A 19,972-nucleotide genomic window follows, 5' to 3' on the forward strand; every position below is an offset into this window, starting at 1 on the left:
AACAGTCATTAGCAACAACATGTCAAATTCTCCCTGAAATGTTCCATGCTAGTAAAAAGGAGTTTACTCTGTGGGTAGAGGCAAAAAAGCTGTTCTACTAAGTAAAGATCTGCAGTTACTTCCTCACCTAAAAGCAACACAGAGAGCAGTGAAAGGTGTCAGTAGATGATTAAAGCAGCAGAAGTGCCCAATTAACTTCAAAGGGTGTATTGAACTATTAATAGAAAGTGTATTTTAAATTACAATGGGGAAAAGGAAATCAATGCAGGTAGAATGGCAAAGGCGAATCCAGGGAGATGAATTGGATGAGTGCAGACCAACTTGAGTGCAAGGCAGATAATGAATGCATCAAAGTTTCCAAACTGTTACCACACATGCATTAACAGAGCTCAGATCATTACACACCTTGGCCACAGTGATGACCTTGAAGGGCCCTAGTGAGAAGGGCTTCTGTGTCTTGGAGCCAGAGGCACAGAGGAATGGGACCCCTGGTAGCAATTGTTTCAGTCCCTTCTCTGCTCTCATGGATTGTCCACAAGCCAAGCAGAGCATCATTTTTCTCTTTCCACCAGGTGAGAGATAATAATATCCCTAAAATATTAGAAAAAGATGGCTTCATATAAGTACATCTAAATAATGATAGTGTGTTTGTAGAACACTGTATAATATTTAATAAGCACTTTTATAATCTCCAAATGCAAAATTTGAAATATCAATATGAATGCATTATTTTGCTCCTCAATTATAATATTTGTTGTTGTTGTTGTTGGGTGCCATCCAGTTGATTCTGACTCATAGGACCCTACATACAATGGAATGAAACACCGCCCGTTTCTGTGCCATCCTTACAACACTGCTATGTTTGAGCCCATGGTTGTAGGTACTATGTCAATCCATCTCGCTAAAGGTCTTCCTGTTTTTAAATTATAATATTTACCGCCTCTCCCCCCCAAAAATGAAAAACATATTTGCAAGATCTGGAAAAGCCTAGGAGCAATGACATTCCAATATCAATGGGCATAACTAGGTCTGGAACCAGGTGTTCTTGGAGGGATGGCTGAGTCCATATTTGGGGCAGGGAATATACAGTAGTAGCCTGGGACATCTTGCTGTGCCCAGAAAGAAAGGAAGTTATTCAAGAGTAAAGGGAGCATGTCAAAAAGACATAGGAGCCAACATGAAGTAGGACAATTTAGAAGCATCAAAAAAAAAAAAAAAAAAAAAAAATCCAAACACATTGGATATGTAAAATGTCATGAGTTCATAATGATACTAAAAATAAACATTTTTAAATCATAACTCACTGGAGATCATTAGAAGTAAGTTGGCACCAATTTCTAACTCTGAAAATTTGCCATGAGAGCGTGGCAGATTATTTGCAAAGATGACCACAATAAAATTCTCCCATCCCTATTTGCATGTCTTTTTGCAATGTGATTGCTGCTCCCGCCATGAAGAAATGAAGTTTCTTTCTCCTTTTCTTGAATCGGGGCAAAGCCATGTGACTTTGGTCAATGTAGTATTAGCAAATGTGATGCAAGCAGATGCTTAAGAAGAGCTTGAAGGAAAACAGTGGAAAGCAAATGGCCTTTGAGGGTTTTTTTTTTTTTAAGAAAGCAAGTTGCATGTATGATTTTAGGATGTGTTCAGATTAAAGCCAAAGTGCCAACTACCTCCTGTGTGATAGTATAACCAGTATGTTGATGGTCCTGTCTTGGTTAAATGATGTTCTGAACATGCTGTTAAAAGAAAAGTACTGGAAAAGTATTTTCAAAAAGATTTCTAACAAAAGTATCAAGTAGAGCATTTCCAGTGCTTGAAGTGTTAAACTTTTTTTGAGCAAAACTGCATGGTGTCCACTGAGACCTCCAACCCAGGGGCCAGTGCTTCATGGCTCATCACACCTTTAATGTCACCACCCTCTTAGATTCTACGATCTAAAATTATAATTTCTCTCTCCTTTCCCACTGGTCCTATAATCCTGCTCCCTGTCTCTTTCAATAAAAGCACAAACTATATAATCATTGGAAAATGTTAATCACATACAAAACCATGACAAACCCCCATGTACCCTTCACTCACCTTCAACAATTATCAACAATTACCGGTTTTGTTTCGTCTGTATCCCTACCCACTTCCCTCTTCACCTTGGATTATCTTGAAGCAAATCCCAGGCAACATATCACTTCATTCTTAAATATTTCAGTATGTATTTCTAAAGGATAAGGACTCTTTTTTTACCATAGCTACAGTATCATTTTCGTGAGGATTTTTGTTTTCTTTATGTTGAGGTGCAATCCATACTGAAGGCTCTGGTCTTTGATCTTCATTAGTAAGTGCTTCAAGTCCTCTTCACTTTCAGCAAGCAAGGTTGTGTCATCTGCATAACGCAGGTTGTTAATGAGTCTTCCTCCAATCCTGATGTCCCGTTCTTCTTCATATAGTCCAGCTCCTCGTATTATTTGCTCAGCATACAGATTGAATAGGTATGGTGAAAGAATACAACCCTCGCACACCTTTCCTGACTTTAAACAAATCAGTATCCCCTTGTTCTGTCCGAACAACTGCCTCCTGATTTATATAAAGTTTTCTCAGAAGCACAATTAAGTATTCTGGAATTCCCATTCTTCGCAATGTTATCCATAATTTGTTATGATCCACACGGTCGAATGCCTTTGCATAGTCAGTAAAACACAGGTAAACATCCTTCTGGTATTCTCTGCTTTCGGCCAGGATCCATCTGACATCAGCAATGGTATCCCTGGTTCCAAGTCCTCTTCTGAAACCACCTGAATCTCTGGCAGTTCCCTGTCAATATACTGCTGCAGCCGTTTTTGAATGATCTTCAGCAAAATTTTGCTTGCGTGTGATATTAATGGTATTGTTCTATAATTTCCGCATTTGGTTGGATCAACTTTCTTGGGAATAGGCATAAATAAATAGGCATAAATAAAAAATCCTCACAACTGGACCAACGAGCAACATCATGATAAATGGAGAAAAGATTAAAGTTGTCAAAGATTTCAATTTACTTGGATGCACAATCAACAGCCATAGAAGCAGCAGTGAAGACATCAAAAGATGCATTGCATTGGGTAAATCTCCTGCAAAGGACCTCTTTAAAGTGTTGAAAAGCAAAGATGTCACCTTGAAGACTAAGGTGCACCTGACCCAAGTCATGGTATTTTCAATCGCCTCATATGCATCTGAAAGCTGGACAATGAATAAGGAAGACCGAAAAAAACTGATGCCTTTGAATTGTGGTGTTGGCAAAGAATACTGAATATACCATGGACTTCCAAAAGAACGAACAAATCTGTCTTGGAAGAAGTACAACCAGAATGCTCCTTAGAAGCAAGGATGGCCAGACTGTGTCTTACATGCTTTGGACATGTTGTCACAAAGGATCAGTCCCTGGAGAAGGACATCATGCTTGGCAGAGTACAGGGTCAGTGGAAAAGAGGAAGACCCTCGACGAGGTGGATTGACATCGTGGCTGCAAGAATGAGCTCAAGCATAACAATGATTGTAATGATGGCTCAGGACCAGGCAGTGTTTCGTTCTGTTGTGCACAGGGTTGCTATGAGTCGGAATCGACTCGATGGCACCTAACAACAACAACAACACAGTATCATACCTGAAAATTAGTAATGATAACACCTTAATATAATTATTGAGCCAGTATTCAAACTTCTCCAATCCTCTCTCTCGCTCTTTCTACAAAGTTTGAAACAGAATTGAAATAAGGTCCATATATTATAATTGCCTTATACATCTCTTTCTTTTAATCTCCAGTTCCTCTTATATCTCTTTCTCTTTTCTTCTCTTGCAATTTATTTGTTGTAGCCTTTCTTTCAATTAGGATTTTGCTGACTATGTACTCACTGTGTCTTTTTACATGTTCTTCTGTCTCCTGTACTTCCAGTGAATTAGTACATAGAATGAGAGAGTTGATTAAATTCTGCTTAGATCTTTTTTTTTTGGCAAGAACATTTCATAAGTGGTATTGTTGCTTCCATCAGGGGACGCATAATATCTGCAGTGTTTCTTTTTGTAATGCTAGTAACTACTGATGCTCATTGCCTGTTGTTGTTGTTGTTGGTTACTGGACAGCTGATTCCAACTCATAGTGACCCCACTCACACCAGCCTCACCTGTGCAGAGTGGCATTGCTCCATAGGGTTTTCAAGGTTGTGACCTTTCAAAAGCAGATCTCCAGGCCTGTCTTCTAAGGTGCTTCTGGTAGGTTTGAACAGCCAACCTTTTGACTGGTAGTCAAGTGCTTAACTGTCTGCACCACCGAGGGACTCTGCTCATTGCTTAGATCAACTAATTTATTAAAAGATGCAAAACAGTGATATTATGATTATTTTATACCATATTCATTTATTAGCTGAGATATTTCCATGAAGTGAAACTTGCCCTCACTGTTCTGTTATTCCAAGGTACAGTTCATAAAGGAAAGGAAGAATAAAGAGCCTGATTCTTTATTTTCCCATTTTGAAAGTAAGTAATTTGTTCTTTAATATCCTTGCAACTGATGAGTTGTTGTTGCTTAATATCAGTATGAAAATATGAATTTAAGCATACCTTATGTAATCAATGGATCCCTGGTGGCACAGTAGTTAAGAGTTACATCTGCTAACCAAAAGGTCAGCAGTTCGAATCCACCAGTCACTCCCTGGAAACCCTATGGGGCAGTTCTTCTTTGTCCTTTAGGGTCATTATGAGTCGGAATCAACTTGACGGCAATGGGTTTATGTATTTAGTCCACTGTATTCATTTGTCTTGTTGATGCCTAACTTGTTCTGTCTTTGTACAGTGGAAGCCTTTTGAATTTGGTGCCTGAGTACTTCAGAGATGACCTTAGTAGTCTTTGACAGCTTCTTTACTAACTGATATGAGTTCACAGACAAAGGAGAAAAGGGTGGAAGGGGAGGCAGCACAGTCAAAGGTGGAGAAGCGTAAAATGGTATGGCACTTTTGGACAACTGCAAATTACTCAGAAGAGCTAGGGAATGATGGGTGAAGGAGAAGAGGCAGCAGTTTAGAGACATCTAAAGGGCAGAGTAAGGAAGGTCTTGTAGGGTGCATTAGGAAATTTCAATTTTCTTTAGGCCAGTGGCCATCAACAATGGCAAGATGGCTTGACCCACTGACTCAGAGTCATATCTTAGGTATCTGTGAAGTCTGTGGCAAGTAATTCCTTACTAATAAGAATGAAAGGACCAAAGTTGAGAAATTGAAATTAGAGTATATTCATGCTTAGCCATATACTTACTATAATGTAATAGACCTAGAGTCACTTACAATGACTTGCACTTTAATACAATTTCTGGAGTAGAGTAACATCTAGTGTGGTAGGCACACTTGTGGGAGTGTAGTATGTGTGAACATACTCCCTCAAGTGTGTTCTGGTGAACTGTTGAGCCAAACATTGTACCACTGATGGAGAGCCATAGAAACGATATGAGCAGAGAAGTGACATCAATTTTCCTTCATTCTTTCCTAGCCAGGTTTCACATTTTAAGTGATTTCACTTAAAAATCAGTGTTCAACTTATTTTAACATGAGGGTTTCTAGGGGGAAAAAAATGGTTTTTGCTTTATTAAATCATCCCATTTTACTCCATTTTTCTTGTCTGTTTAGGAGGAAGGAATCACTTACTGGTTGGTCAATGTTTTCTTCTTTAATCACAGAGGCTGTGCAAATACCAGCATAATTTGCTGCTGTGATTTCCTTATCCAGCGCAGTGCTATGAAAAGCCATAAAAGCTTTCATATTTTCCATATAATGCCACTTTTGATTGGCAGTCCCATTGTTATATGGCTTATATTTCTGGAAAAAAAATGGGTAAAATATGGAGTCAAGTAGATAGGGAAGTTTATGAGATGGTTAGAGAACTAATATCTTTTATTATATCAATTTAGAAAGTACAGATACTTTCTAAATTTCACTCATAATTCCACTATCCAGTGATAACTACTGCTGATATTTTGGTGATTATATAACCAATCTCCTTTATATACATACTTGCTTTGATTTACAAAAAATAAAAGCACAAAATATACTTTGGTAACTGCATTTTTTTGTTTTTCTTAACAATATTCCATAAGCATTTTCCTGACATCTTTTTTAAGGATATATACTATTTCATCTTAGGAATATTTTATTTTACTAATTCCCCCATAGGGTTAATTCCCAATAACCAAACAAACTCGTTGCCATTGAGTTGATTCCAACTCATAGCTACCCTGTAGGACAGAGTAGAACTGCCCCATAGGGCTTCCAAGGCACGGCTGTTGGATTCGAACTGCCAATCTTTGGGTTAGCAGCCGAGCTCTTGACCTCCGTGCCACCATGGCTCCAATAGTTACACATGTAGGTTTTCCCCAAATTTTCCCTATTATGAGCAAAACAATTGAACGATCCTCTAAATAAATCTTTGTATATATCCCTGACGATTTCTCTGGGACAAACTCCTGGAAGTGCAAACACTGATAAAAGAATATCATAATTTTTAAAGGTTATGATATATCAAAATGCTTTCTAGAAAGGTTCTTCTAGTTTACACTTCCACCAACAGTATATAAAATGAACCATTTCTCCTCACACTGCTGCCAAAAATGGGCAATACCTCTCAAAACGTCATTAAATTAATAGACCAAAAATAGTACTCTGATGTTTTAATTTACATTTCATTGATTATCAAGGAGATTGGTTTTTTGTTTTTGCCTTTTTTTAATATGTGAATACACTTCAGTTTGACATGTAACAGAAATGGCATATTTATTCTAATTATAAAACTGGGCTTAAGTATAAGCAAAGAAATGAACAGCTTCAACTTAACAGAATTTGAACCAGTAGATTAGTTCCAACTAAACATATCATGACACCTCAAGGAACTTTATAATTAATAACACCTACCTTAACAAGCTTTTTCACCTTAACAAGTGAGAGATTGATGGTAAAGAAGGAAATAAATTAGTCCTAAGAACTGATGTAATGAGTTATACAACAAGAGTTTCTCTTAAAGGTCTAGAAAATCAAAGACTGTATTTTCATGGAACAGGGAGGGGGCTACTAGCATTAACATCACATGCGTCACTTTTATTATTTTACTTGGACTTTAATATTTTCTCATAAGCTGATTGCTTCAAGAAATAAAAATGAAATGCCAGCAGAGGAAAAAAAAAAAAAAAAACCTTGAAAGGTCAGACAAATTGCCTTAGATGAAACTCATTTCTTAGAAAGTGGGACCCTTAGAGGAAGCTATTCATATCTATAATTTTCTGAAACTGGTTAAGGTACTAAATTTGAATCCAGATGAGATTTTTATCTCGGTGTAGTCTGCGCCGAAGAGGCACCTGACAGAGAAGAATGTAATGTTCCTTATACTATGGCTGCTAGAATAGTCTGTATTTATCATTAGGATGAAAGACTTAATCAAGCTTTGATATTTGTCCAGATTGTTATGTCCCAATTTTGGATTCAAGGCCTGCAAAACAAGTTGCCTCATTGCTATTAAAAACACGGAATAAAACAAATGCTATTTGGAGATAATATATTCTGTTCAACAAAAAGATAGTAAATTCTGTGGAGGACACAGAAAGTAAGTGCAGACCAGAGACTTTCCTCAACTTTTTCTCCTCCTCACAAGGAAAAACACATATCCTTGTGGGAATGTTTTTGGTTTTAAGTAATTAAAGATGACAGGCACACATGAAAAAAGAACTCCTTACGTGTTGGCACAAAACTCAAATCAAAGCCAGAATTCCCTGAAGTCTTCAAAAATTGTTTTGATGCTATAAGCATTTGCAAAAGTGTATTCGAAATAAGCCTCTTAGAAGAATTAAGATTGATAAGCTCACATCTTCCAAGAAGGCTTCCCTGACCATATTCCCTCCCTCTGGTCACCAAGTAGGGGGACTTGCATGTGCCCCTGATCATCAAACTTAAAGCTCATGAATCTAACAGCCATTCACCCGACTGCACCCACCACTGAGACTGTGAGCTCTCTGAATGTTGTGGGACTGTTCGTCGTGCTCATCATTGGATTTCAGTAACCAGTATAGTGCCTGGCATGCAGCAAACCCACAATCACCATCTGTTGGATTAAACTAAATTAAGAGCTACGTGAACATGCTCAATTTGAAATCCAAGCAAACTAATGTAAATGTTTTAGCAATGATACTCAAGATAGGATTCTATGATAGCCATTGCCTTTCTTCATAACAAGAAAGCATAGAGTTTTACTTAAATTTAGTTAAATAAGTGGTCATGGTTACTTTTTGGCCTATACATGTCTTACCTGAACAATAACTGGATAGCCACCAGCTTCATTCCCAGCCTTGGTCATAGACACTGCCAGCACAAGGTCTGGGTTACTCATCAGGTGAAAGGTCCTTGGAAATACAGGATTAGTCACATTACAACGTAGCATGACCAGATTAGATAACCTCCTGTGCCACTTATCAAGGTGTCACCTCTCGGGTCCAAATTCACCCTACAATACCTGGTCTGTGATAATGGATATGAATCCTTTAAGCATTTCTCCTGTACAGTAAGCACAATGTTAAGCTTTCTTAGTAGAGAGTGCTGGAAGAACGCTGCAGGAGGAAGGGGCTTTCCTGCTGTTCCCAGCTGTTGCATAGTAGGTCAGCAGTTGGAAGTGAAGACATCCAGTGATGCTCTGCCCCAGCCAGGTGCCCAGGGCGCATAGTTCTTTGGCACCCTTGTAGCCCTAGCCTGGCCTGGCCTGGTGATCATCTTCTCACGGCCCTCCAGATGTGGACACACATGCTCCAAACCTTCGGCCGCATCAGGGCCCCATTCCTTTTGCACACCCCTGTATTCGTTTCATAGGGTTGTTCCTACTTGTCCAGTGGCCACAGGCCAGCTCTGGCCTGAGAAAACCAGCAAATTTCTCTCCCATCCAGTGAGCTGCAATCACACCTTTTCCAGTGAGGTCTAAACTCTAGCCTTGGGGAGGAGTCCCAATTCCTCGTTCATCCTTCCTTGGGTACTCTACTTCAGCCCCAGGGTACCATATAGAATTCTTTTATATTTGACAGTTATTCCTTTATGATAGTTTCAGAATTCTCTGTATTAAACTCCTGCTTTTTAAATCACTGTGTGGTTTCTATCTCCTGATTTTACCCAGACTAATACACCCTTCTCACCATTCTTGGTATTATGAGAGGCCATGTGGCATAGTTACTGAGAGTATGGGTTATGAAGCCACACTACCTGGTTTTGAATCTTGAATCCACCTCTCATGGCTTTACTTAAGGACTCTGTGCCTCAGTTTCCTCATCTGTAAAATGGGATAATGGTGCACACCTTACAGGACTGTTGTGAGAATTAAATAAGTTAATGCATATAAAATACATAGAATATTGTCATGCACATAGCACTTAGCATCAGCTACTATTATCAGTGGCTGTGCTTTTTTTTTTTTTTTGTAGCTTTACCACAAATTCTTTTTTTCTAAAGGAGTTTTCCTCAAAAGTTCAAGATGTATGTTGAATATTTTTAAATGATCCTGTATTAGAGCTAATATTAAGCCCCCAACTGAAAAACAAAATGAAAATTATTGATCTATAGCCCTCAAATTCTTTTCCTTGCCTCACTTAAAAATAAACCAAACATTCAACACTGTTGCCTGTGTAGAAAAGCCAATTTTTCTGCCAACATATTTACATTATAGAACAGCAGTGGCATTCCTGCTGTGGAAAATACAACTCACTCATCCTGAAAATTTAATGATGTGGGAGTAGGGAGGAGGGGCAAGGATTGGGGGGGGTGGGTCTGTTATAAAAGTAATACAGTAAAGCCCGCGAAAACTGGAACCCGTGTAAGGCAGAAACCCGTCTTGAAAGGAAAACTGAAATATCTTCCACTAAAAGAGAGCAATAGACAAGTGGTAAGGCTGTACCCTGTCAAAGGCAGAAAACTTGCAAGACCCAGAAAATTAGGCATTTCTGTTGAGTTCCAGCTCTTACAGTTTTCACTGTATATTTTCCCTTTTAAAGCTTAAAAAATTCCAGATATTGAATTTATAAATTTTGAACATAAAACCACATAGGCACCTTGCAAAGAATTTAGAAAGTACAGGTAAATACAGAAAAAAAAAAAAGGGAACAGAATTTTAAAATCACTCACAATTCTACAGGATAATCGTTATTAAACTTATAATGTATTTCTTCCTCTGTGGCTAGTTAATAAGGTATTATTTTAAATCCAGAATGAGTATTCGATTTTGTGAAACACCTTTTTGGCATTTATCAAGACAATATTGCACAAGAGCCGGTCCTCTGTGCTGTTTATCTCTGCAGTCCTGGTAAGTTGCTTAGTTTACATCTTGCCTTTTTATTGGCACTCAATAATATTATTCAAATGAATGAATGATTGCGTACTTCCTGCAATGACCCACTGAGGTGCCAAGATTAGCTACATAGCTAGCTCCGTGCTTCTGCTGCCTACAATAGACATAGCGACTTCTCCCACGCTTCACTGCCATACTCAGCCACCATACTGTTGCTTTCCCTTTTCGTTTTTAAACAGTACAGTCAGCTGGCACTTGCCCATGCATTCTGCACAAAGCCCAAGCTTACAGACTTTTATGCAACGCCCCCTATATGCCAAGCAGCAGGGTGGGAATTTACTCTGTTTCCCTGCAATATCCAGCATGATACGCTGTCTCTTTCACTAAACCGCAATTTGAGCCCATACAAGTTACTTAATCTCTTCAAGTCTCGGTCTACCTAGCGCTATAGTCAAGTGACTGTGACTAGCAGATTTTAAAGATCTCTTTTAGCTCCAAATACCATGACAGTATATTTCACCCTATATGCATTTGAGTCTTCTTGAGGGAATTTTATTTTCTTTATTATTATTACACCTGAAGGCTTTCTCAAACTTCCCATTACAGATCAAATGATTAATTCAGGTTGTATGACAGGTGACAAGAGGAGATGAGAGACTATCTCAAAAGTTGACCTGGACCATCCTTCTGTGTGGCTGGAACCGAGTGCATATGTCTTTGGCACTCTGCTCCTGCCTTTTCAGCACCTTCTCTCTCATTGCTTGAACTTATAGCCTAGGCTATGTGCTCTTCTGGCAGTGCCTTATTCTCACAAACATAATTTCCCTTAAGAGGCTTTGCTGATAATTGCTGAAGATATCAGAATTCCTAGTTATTTTCTATTTTAAGTAGAACACCAAACTGAAAAGGTAATTCAAGATCTGAAGGAGTGAATTAATTGCTAGTGGTAGAAAACTTTCAACACAGTGATAGTCACTGGGTATTAAATCACGATTAGGCTGTGCCACTTGGTACCCTCTGAGGAAGAGCGTTTCAAACTCTTGACATGACCGGGACTTCTGACTGGGATCTGGACCAAATCCCTTCTTGTTCTGAGACTCCATTTCTTTATATGACAGCTTCTGTCCTATACTGTCACTTCTGTAAAATTTTCCACTGAACCTCTCACCTAGATACAAGTAGTTTCTACAGAAAAATATGGTTTTTCCCACCCTGCTATACTTGTAGCTTGGAAGCCCTGGTGGCATAGCGGTTAAGTGCTACAGCTGCTAACCAAAGGGTCTGCAGTTCGAATCCGCCAGGCGCTCCTTGGAAACTCTATGGGGCAGTTCTACTCTGTCCTATAGGGTCGCTATGAGTCGCGTTTGGTTTGGTTTGGTTTGTACTTGTAGCTAATATTGTGGTTAGTAATAGTGATGTTAAGTAAAGATTATTCAGCTGTGTACAGGTGTTAGAAATTGTGTTAAACGTGTGACTTTGGTGGTTGGCTGATTCTCAGAAAATGCCCCCTTCACTCCCCCTCAAAAAAGGTATTTTCTAACCTGTGCCTGGGTCCTTACAAAGTCCTATACTCTGTCATGACCTTGTTCTAAACCCCCCAACCATACTTGTAATTCTCCAAACATTTGTTCTAATCAACCCAACTTATGATTAGAATAACTGATGTTTAGCATTTTCACTCCTACTCCTTCAACAAACTCTTTACTTTCATGTTTCAACAGAACTCACCACCATAATGCTAAAGCAACCCAGTTTAGCACAAACTGCAGATGTCTAGACGCCAAGAAATGTGATTTGAGTGGTCAGCCAAAATCCTGTCACTGGAGCCATCCTGGCAAAGGAGGCCAACTCCACCAAAGGTGGCAAAAAAGACTCTGCCACTTGGAACTTTGTAAATGTTAAACAATCAAAAATGTTTTGGCTGTACGTTTCTGTTTGTGTTTTTTTTTTTTTTCTTCATAAGCTTCTGTATCACTGCAGCCCCCTAAAGCACTTTGTTCAGATTATCCCTTCACTATTTTCCATTTTGCAAAATGCATTTTCACCATAATAAACCTCTCATTTTTACTTTTAAGCAAACTTGTAGTTTCTTCACTACTAAACCAAAAAACCAAGCCCGTTGCCGTTGAGTCGATTCCAACTCATAGTGACACACCTCCTTAATGTTGGCAGATATCTACTCCATCTACATTCTGTTTATACAAATTCTGGATGGGCAGTTGCCTCCCTAAATACTAATTTACTGCCAGGGCAAAACAAAGAGGAAGAAAGACTCTGGTTAATATAAACTGAATTTTCTACAGGTTTTTGATACACAGTGTAACCCAAAGTTCTCCAGGTCTCACCAGCTCTTCAGAACAAATAGGTTTCAATATCCAATGACATGAAAGGGCACAAAATGAAATGCCAAGGGAAAATGTGGACAAAAGCTCAGAGTCATTGTCACTATGCAGATATGTGTCTGCTGTGGGACATAAATTACTCTGAATCTAGCTTTCACCTAATCATGGGGACTTCTGCAAAACCTCCCTTGCCCAAGTGTTTCTGGTGACTTCCGCGCTCATGAGCAAATCCTGCCCCAGAGACCACCTCTGCTGTTCCACCTCATCTCTCTGAACTCGAGTTTCTGACCAAGCATCAATTAATGCCACCATCTCCCACCAACTGTCCCTCTCTCATGCTGTTGCTGGACATGAGGGGGTTCAAGATGACAAACTTGTAGAGTGGTCTGGAAAGTGGAAGGAGATTGGAAAAGACTGCCTATCTCCTCTTTTGTAGTTAGATTTTCCAAAGCAATGCTGCTCATGACCCAAAGTCTCACAGAGATTAGGGCAAACTTCTCTTTGTTTTACTTTCCCATCCTCTGCTTTCTCCACAGAACTTAGAATGAAAGACAGAACTAAGAGGCTAAACCAGTGACAGACAGTGAGCGGAGCTCAGAATTAGTCTTCTCCAATGACCAAATTCTTGTTCCTGGGTCATACTCATTGCACATGGCTTTTTCCTGCTTTCAGATCACTTCTATCATTCCCTGTGCATATCTGCCCCAACTCATCAGTCATGCTCGAATCTCAATTTAGGCTCAAGCTGGGACATGTACTATAATACAGAAAGCTGAGGCAGTAAGAAGTATTGCTAAATCCCAGAAACATAGAGATGCGGTGGCACTAGGATATCGATTCTGTAAGGGCAGGGATTTTAGACTGCTTGGTTCTTTACTAAGGCACCAGCACTTAATACTTCCCCTAATAATCATTTGTGACTGAATGAATAAATTTTGGTCCCATGTAACAAACCACTCTCAGGGACAAAAGCCTGTTACCCTAGCTCCGCTTGGCAAAGGCAGCATAGATGGGGGTGGATGGAGTGAAGGAACACGCTCACCAGGTCTGTTACACAATTGGCTTTGCAGCCTTCTCCAAAACAAGCCCAGCAAGTGCTCCTTGCTTGCTCATCTCAGGCAGTGAGCAGAGTCAGGCAAGCTCCTCTCCTGCCCGTGCTGGGCCCGCTGCTGCCGCCTGCTGAAGCTTATGCAATCTCACTCAAAGCAGTGATTCATAAGCCTTTTGCATAGCAGGCCCTTTGAGAGTCCAATGAAAACCACAGCTCTTCCCCAGAAAAAAATTTTTTTTTCTTACACAGATTCACAAACACACAACATTATGTGTAATATTTTAAAAGGATGAAGAGGACTCTGGAGCCTCACCATGAAACACTAACAGTAGAATTTGAAGCAAGCCAATTTTTTTAATCTTAAAATAGGGAGGGTTTTTTTTTTTTTTTCTTTCCTTTCTGTTTTTAAAGAAATGTCTGAACATGCACAAGAACAGAGAGAATAGCATAATGAACTACCATGGACAACAACTATCAACATTCTGCCATCCTTCATTCATTCCCCCCAATGTTTTCCAGTTTTGTTCTTGCTAGACTATTTTAAGAAAATCTGAGATGTCTTTTAATTTTATCTGTAAATACTACAATATCTAACCAACCGATCAGGACTTTTTTTTTTGTTTCAAACAAAACCATAAAACCATTTTCCTGCCCAACAAAATTAATAAGAATTCTTTAATATCATCTAATATCCAGACCCTGATTATCTCAAAAATAACCTTTTGAGAGCAAACAGTTTGAATCTGGATCCGGACAAAGGCCAGGCATTGAATTAGGTTGGTATACTTACTAAGTTAAGAATTTGTTTTATTTGTTTGTTATTTTATGAAGGTCAAAGTGGGAGGAAGGTATGTGTATGGGGACTAAGTCAATGAAAATTACTGCAAAATTTAAAAACTGTGGACTTTTTAGAATTCTTACTTGATGTTTCATATCAAAAAATGAAACAGTCAAGTAAGTCTCGTCCTAACCTCGATGGCCAGGTAGAAATGTACACTCAGTGGGTCAGACTGACTAGACAGGTTTTATCCGAATGTGACTGCAGATAAATTGTGTGTAGCCTACTAAGCATTTACGTTTGATGTCACTCTCTCTTTCTCTTGCTTAGCTAAGATTTAAAAAAAAAAAAATTGTCAGCCAAGTCAAACAGAAAATCTGAGGCCCTCAAATATACCCTGCCTACTCTATGGGGACCATGCCAGGCACTTTAGGATCCTGCTCAGTTTTTGATATATTCATCCCCAAACATAATGGGTTTACCTGCTGCTTTCCTTGTGTATCCAGCATTGATGACTATCACCGGATTTCTTCTCTACCAAAATCACTTCAGTGCCTGAACGGAGGTTGGGGTCTCGTACCCCCAAGACAAGCCGAGGAGCAGCATGGTTTATAATCTGTCCATCTCTGTATTCAAATTGTTGATGGCAAAGCTTCTGCAATTTACTTTGCCTTGGTGAATGGCTAAAATAAAGAAAACCTCATTAGTGGCAGAAAAATGTCCGGTGCACTTGATGTAACGTAGCCTGTAAGTTCTGTTGGTGAGAGATCCACTGTGCATGATATTAACATGTAATAGTAAGGCATCGTCATCCTAACAACATATAACAGTAAGGCTTCCTCATCCTAACAACATGTAACAGTAAGGCTTTATCATCCTAATAACACATAATAGTTAGGCTTCATCATCCTAATAACACGTAATAGTTAGGCATCATCATCCTAATAACATGTAACAGTAAGGCTTCCTCATCCTAACAACATGTAACAGTAAGGCTTCATCATCCTAATAACACATAATAGTTACGCATCATCATCCTAATAACATGTAACAGTAAGGCTTCATCATCCTAATAACACATAATAGTTAGGCATCATCATCCTAATAACATGTAACAGTAAGGCTTCATCATCCTAATAACATGTAATAGTTAGGCATCGTCATCCTAATAACATGTAACAGTAAGGCTTCCTCATCCTAACAGCAGCAACACCATTAGCATCACACTTCCAAGCTGACGTAAAAAATGGAATTTGGAGTATATTCTGCAACTGAAATAAAAATGTTTATCCAGGAGGTCATATGAGAACCGTATCAGCAGAGTGAAAAAAATTCAGTTGAAGAGGTAATTTAGTTAGAGTGGAAAAGAAGAATGTTAAAAAGAAATAGGAGAATGAGAGGGCGGTGTTATGTATTGAATTGTGTTCCCCAGAAAGATCTGGCTGAAGTCCTAACCCCTGAACTGGTAAATGTGGCCTCGTTCAGGGAAATAGGGTTTTTCTTCGTAGATGTTATCAGTTAAACTAATGGAGTTACACTGGAGCAGGGTGGGTCCTAACCCTAATCCCTGCTGAGTGGTGTTTTATAAAAGAGAAGGGCAGACACAGAAACATCATCACGCACACAAGGGGAAGACAACATGGAGGACCCATCTTCAGGGCAACGGATGCCAAGGAATACTGGCACCCACCAGAAACCAGGGGAGAAGAATGCAACAGTTCCTCTCTCTAAGTCCTCAAAAGGCATCAACATGGCAGAAACTCTGAGTTTGGACTTTTACCTCCAGAACTGTGAGACAATACATTTCTGTTCTTTGAAGCCACCAACTTTGTTGCATTTGTTATGGCAGACCTAAGAACCTACGACAGGGGGATATGAAATCAAACACAGGGAAACAAATGAGTTTTGCTCAAATTATGATTGTTTCTATTATCCACGTACAGTGTTGCTGGCAAATAGCATTGCTTCTCCAAGTTTTTCAACCTCCCCTAACTATTCATAGAATATAATGATCCTTACTCATATCCATATTATATTATCCATGTTATATTCATATAATATAATAAGTTAATGAAAAAAATCTTTTACTGTATTTTTACACAAATAAGGCACACCTTCTGTGTTTGTTTGCCAGCTGTGCCTTCTCCCCCTCAAGGTATTTTTGTAAGCATGCTATGTGTTAAAGAGGCAGGACTCGATCTACAAGATCAGATTTTATCTTAAGTCAAGCTCTACTAAGATATAAAAGAGAAAAGTGAGCAGAGAGACAGGGGGACCGCATGCCACTAAGAAACGAGAGCCAGGAGAACAGCGCAACCTTTGAACCCAGGGCCCCTGTGCTGAGAGGTTCCTCGGTCAGGGGAAGACTGATGACAAGGACCTTCCTCCAGAGCCAACAGACAGAGAAAGCCTTCCCTTGGAGCTGACGCACTGAATTTGAACTGGTAGCCTCCTAGATTGTGAGAGAATAAATTTCTCTTTGGCAAGGCCATCCACTAGTGATATTTCTGTTACACCAGCATAGATAGCCAAGACATTATGCTATTTTTTTACAGCAACCTGTGGAAAAGGATTGACATGGCAGTACTTGTGAGGGCACCTCATGGGCATGGTATTTGAGTAAAATATGGGACTTAAGGATTTAAAGTAGTAAGCTGCTTATTAAACTCATTAAATATCACAGTGCGTTAGCATTTAGTCTATAACATCTATCAAGCACTTACTGTATGTATGGACTAATGATAAATGTTAAAGTGCCAAAATCACTTAATTCACAACTTCCAGTAAGTGCTATAATATTTAGCAAATATCTAGAAATTATGGAATAATACAAAGTACTGCAGATTTCTCTCATTTCTTCTGGCACCGACCAGAAGAAAATAGAAATTAAAAAGGAAGAAAATGAATTTTATTAATTTCTCAAAGACATCGGAGCATTTTGCATGCTTCCTCATGAGTTCACTTATGCATTCATACAACAAATATATAGGCCCTGTGCAACTCTCAAGAGGCAAAGGCAGATAAGCCTACTGTTTAATAGAAAAGACACACCAGTGAACAAGAAATTACACTGCATACAAAAAAACTAAGACGAGAAGGGCTTTCCCACCAACACTTGCAAACACATTAATCAAAAACATAAGAAAGACAGAATGTGTACGCTGATGTAAAACAGTAGCTAACAGGCATGTTAAACCTCAGGAATATTTTTGCCCCAAAATAAGCAAGTCTAAGACCAGAGAGAAATCTCTCACAGGAATCCCTCGCAACGTTTTACCTGCATTTCTTCTGTGGCTCCGCATTTTCAAAGACCTCTTCTTCCATTTTCTTTGGAAGACGGCCACCCCCATCAGAGTCATGAGAAGCTTCCTGCCAGGCATACTTGAGAAGTGTGTGACAAGCCTTCATCCGGAGGTGGGCTCTTGCATGCGCATCTCTAACAAAGGTTCAGAAGCAAACACAAGTCTAAGAATTCTGATTGGGCTCACAGAATTTTCTCTGAGGTGTAGTCTGATCGTATCCTGCAGGATATTGGCAGATCTGTAAGTTATATTTCCACAGAGATGCCTAACATTAAAATTCCACATCCTACTAATACATAATTAAATCTTTTACTGTAAGGCTACAAATAAAACTCTTCAATCACATAATAAATTGCATTCATCTTTGTGATGTTTACTTAGAAAAAGTAAGCCCATGTATTAAATTTCAAAAATGCAAAGATTAAGGCTAGTCAGTAGTTTAAGACATGAATACCTAAAATGTAATAAGACTTCCTCTGTCTACCCCCTAAATGGGTCATAATTCTATCCGGAACAGTACACTTTAGATTACTGGATTTCATAAACTTTACACATTAGATATTGTTAAGATATCTTAATGAATTTTGACTCTCGATAGAGAAATCAAGGGAGAATCGAATACCATTGGTACATAAGTGCCAATGTTTGATAGAGAGTAATACACTAAGACATTCAGACTAAATACTAAGAGTGAACAACTGAGACAGCCATCTGGCTGCTTATTAAGATGAAGATGGGAACAGGAGTGGTAGCCCCCATATAGATTCACATATAACAAGTCTGGGCCACTGTTTGGGGCACATTTGCCTTCTGGGTAAATCAGGACATGATCTGAGGTCTGCTTGGCTGAAGGTGAGATAAATACACAGGGAAAGTAGCAAGCATATTTCAGCACTCTAAACGTGCACATGTGTAAATAAAGTCTTCTGGGGGAGGCTGTGATCGCCACAGTGCTTATGACAATTTTATTTAATTACATGCAATATCAAATTACCAAAATCTTCAGGGACAATTCCCTGGGTTAGCAGAGCTGACCGCACACTTTTCAAATGTACCAACAGTATTACACGCGGCTATGAAACCCATGGGTAACAACCGCCTTATTCAGAACCGCAACACAAGCCACGTCTCCAGGCGAAATCTCAGTTAAAAAGTTATAAAGCAACAGTGCCATCTTGTGTTCGAAACCAGAAACACAGCTTTCCCATCAACTCCATTTCTTTACAGATAAAAGGAAAAAATATATATTTTCATCCTTAGTTTTAATGTATTTAAAAAGAAAGGTGCAAATGAGATTCTTCTCCACAATCCACAACGTTTAATTTTCTTACTTGGGATTTATCTATCTAATGGGTTATTGGGTTAGATATTGAGCTTCCTGACAAATGAAGTACTGTCAAGTCAATTCTGGAACAGCCATTTGTAAATACATCTTGCTGTCTTAATCCATTCATTTGTCCATTATTTAATTTGCTAATCTATAATAATACCTTATTATTTAACTAGTCATTCATTCCTCTAACTAATATTTATTAAGCATCTGCTATATGACAGGCACGGAGTTCTAAGTGCTGGGGATACAGTGATGAAAAACAACAGATAACTTCTCAGGTTTTATGGAGTTTACATTCAAGTGGGAAGAAAACATAATAAACAAGTGAGTATTCATTATGAATGAATGAATAAACAAGATAAAAGCTGTAACTTGAATAAAATAGGGTAGCATGATAGAAATTGGCTGGGGTGGGGTAGGTATACTTTACTAGTGGGGCCAGAGAAAGCTCTGCTGAGAGGTGATATTTAATTTGAGACCTGCACAATGGGAAGGAGCCAGGCATGTGAAGCCATGAGGGGAGAACATTCCAGGAAGAGTAAAGAACACATTGAAAGGCCCTAAACCAAGAATGCGTTTGGGCCATTTGAGGAACAGAAAGATGGTTGTGCAGAGTATGCAGTGAGTGAGGAGAAGGGTAGTAAGAGGCTCAAAAGGTAGACAGGGCCTGTTCCTGTAATTCAATGAAGAAATGAGAACGTTCCCCTGGAGCACTCTGCCCCAAACACCTCTTCCATAAAGCATCAATGCAGGGGCTAGCATTCCCAGAGTTTCTTTTCTATTTTGCTAATTACCATTTTTACCAGACATCTTTATGTACACCCTAGTGATCAAAAGGG

At 39.0% G+C, this 19,972-nt stretch overlaps 1 protein-coding gene across 14 annotated transcripts in view; it reads right to left on the reverse strand.

The window, feature by feature from the left end:
- DCDC1 (doublecortin domain containing 1) overlaps nucleotides 1-19,972 on the reverse strand; it is a 608,393-nt gene that overhangs the window by 52,163 nt on the left and 536,258 nt on the right. For 13 of the 14 annotated variants that reach the window (XM_049890804.1, XM_049890803.1, XM_049890799.1 and 10 more), the window contains 5 exons: nucleotides 17,776-17,934; nucleotides 14,981-15,181; nucleotides 8,312-8,405; nucleotides 5,668-5,838; nucleotides 406-591 (listed from right to left, as the gene is read on the reverse strand). In XM_049890804.1, the coding sequence (XP_049746761.1) occupies nucleotides 406-591; nucleotides 5,668-5,838; nucleotides 8,312-8,405; nucleotides 14,981-15,181; nucleotides 17,776-17,934 (811 nt within the window). The remainder of the gene's footprint in view (nucleotides 1-405; nucleotides 592-5,667; nucleotides 5,839-8,311; nucleotides 8,406-14,980; nucleotides 15,182-17,775; nucleotides 17,935-19,972) is intronic. The other variant, XM_049890807.1, reaches the window with a different exon arrangement.

Source organism: Elephas maximus, chromosome 7 (assembly GCF_024166365.1).
Source record: "Elephas maximus indicus isolate mEleMax1 chromosome 7, mEleMax1 primary haplotype, whole genome shotgun sequence".
Taxonomy (NCBI): Eukaryota; Metazoa; Chordata; class Mammalia; order Proboscidea; family Elephantidae; genus Elephas; species Elephas maximus.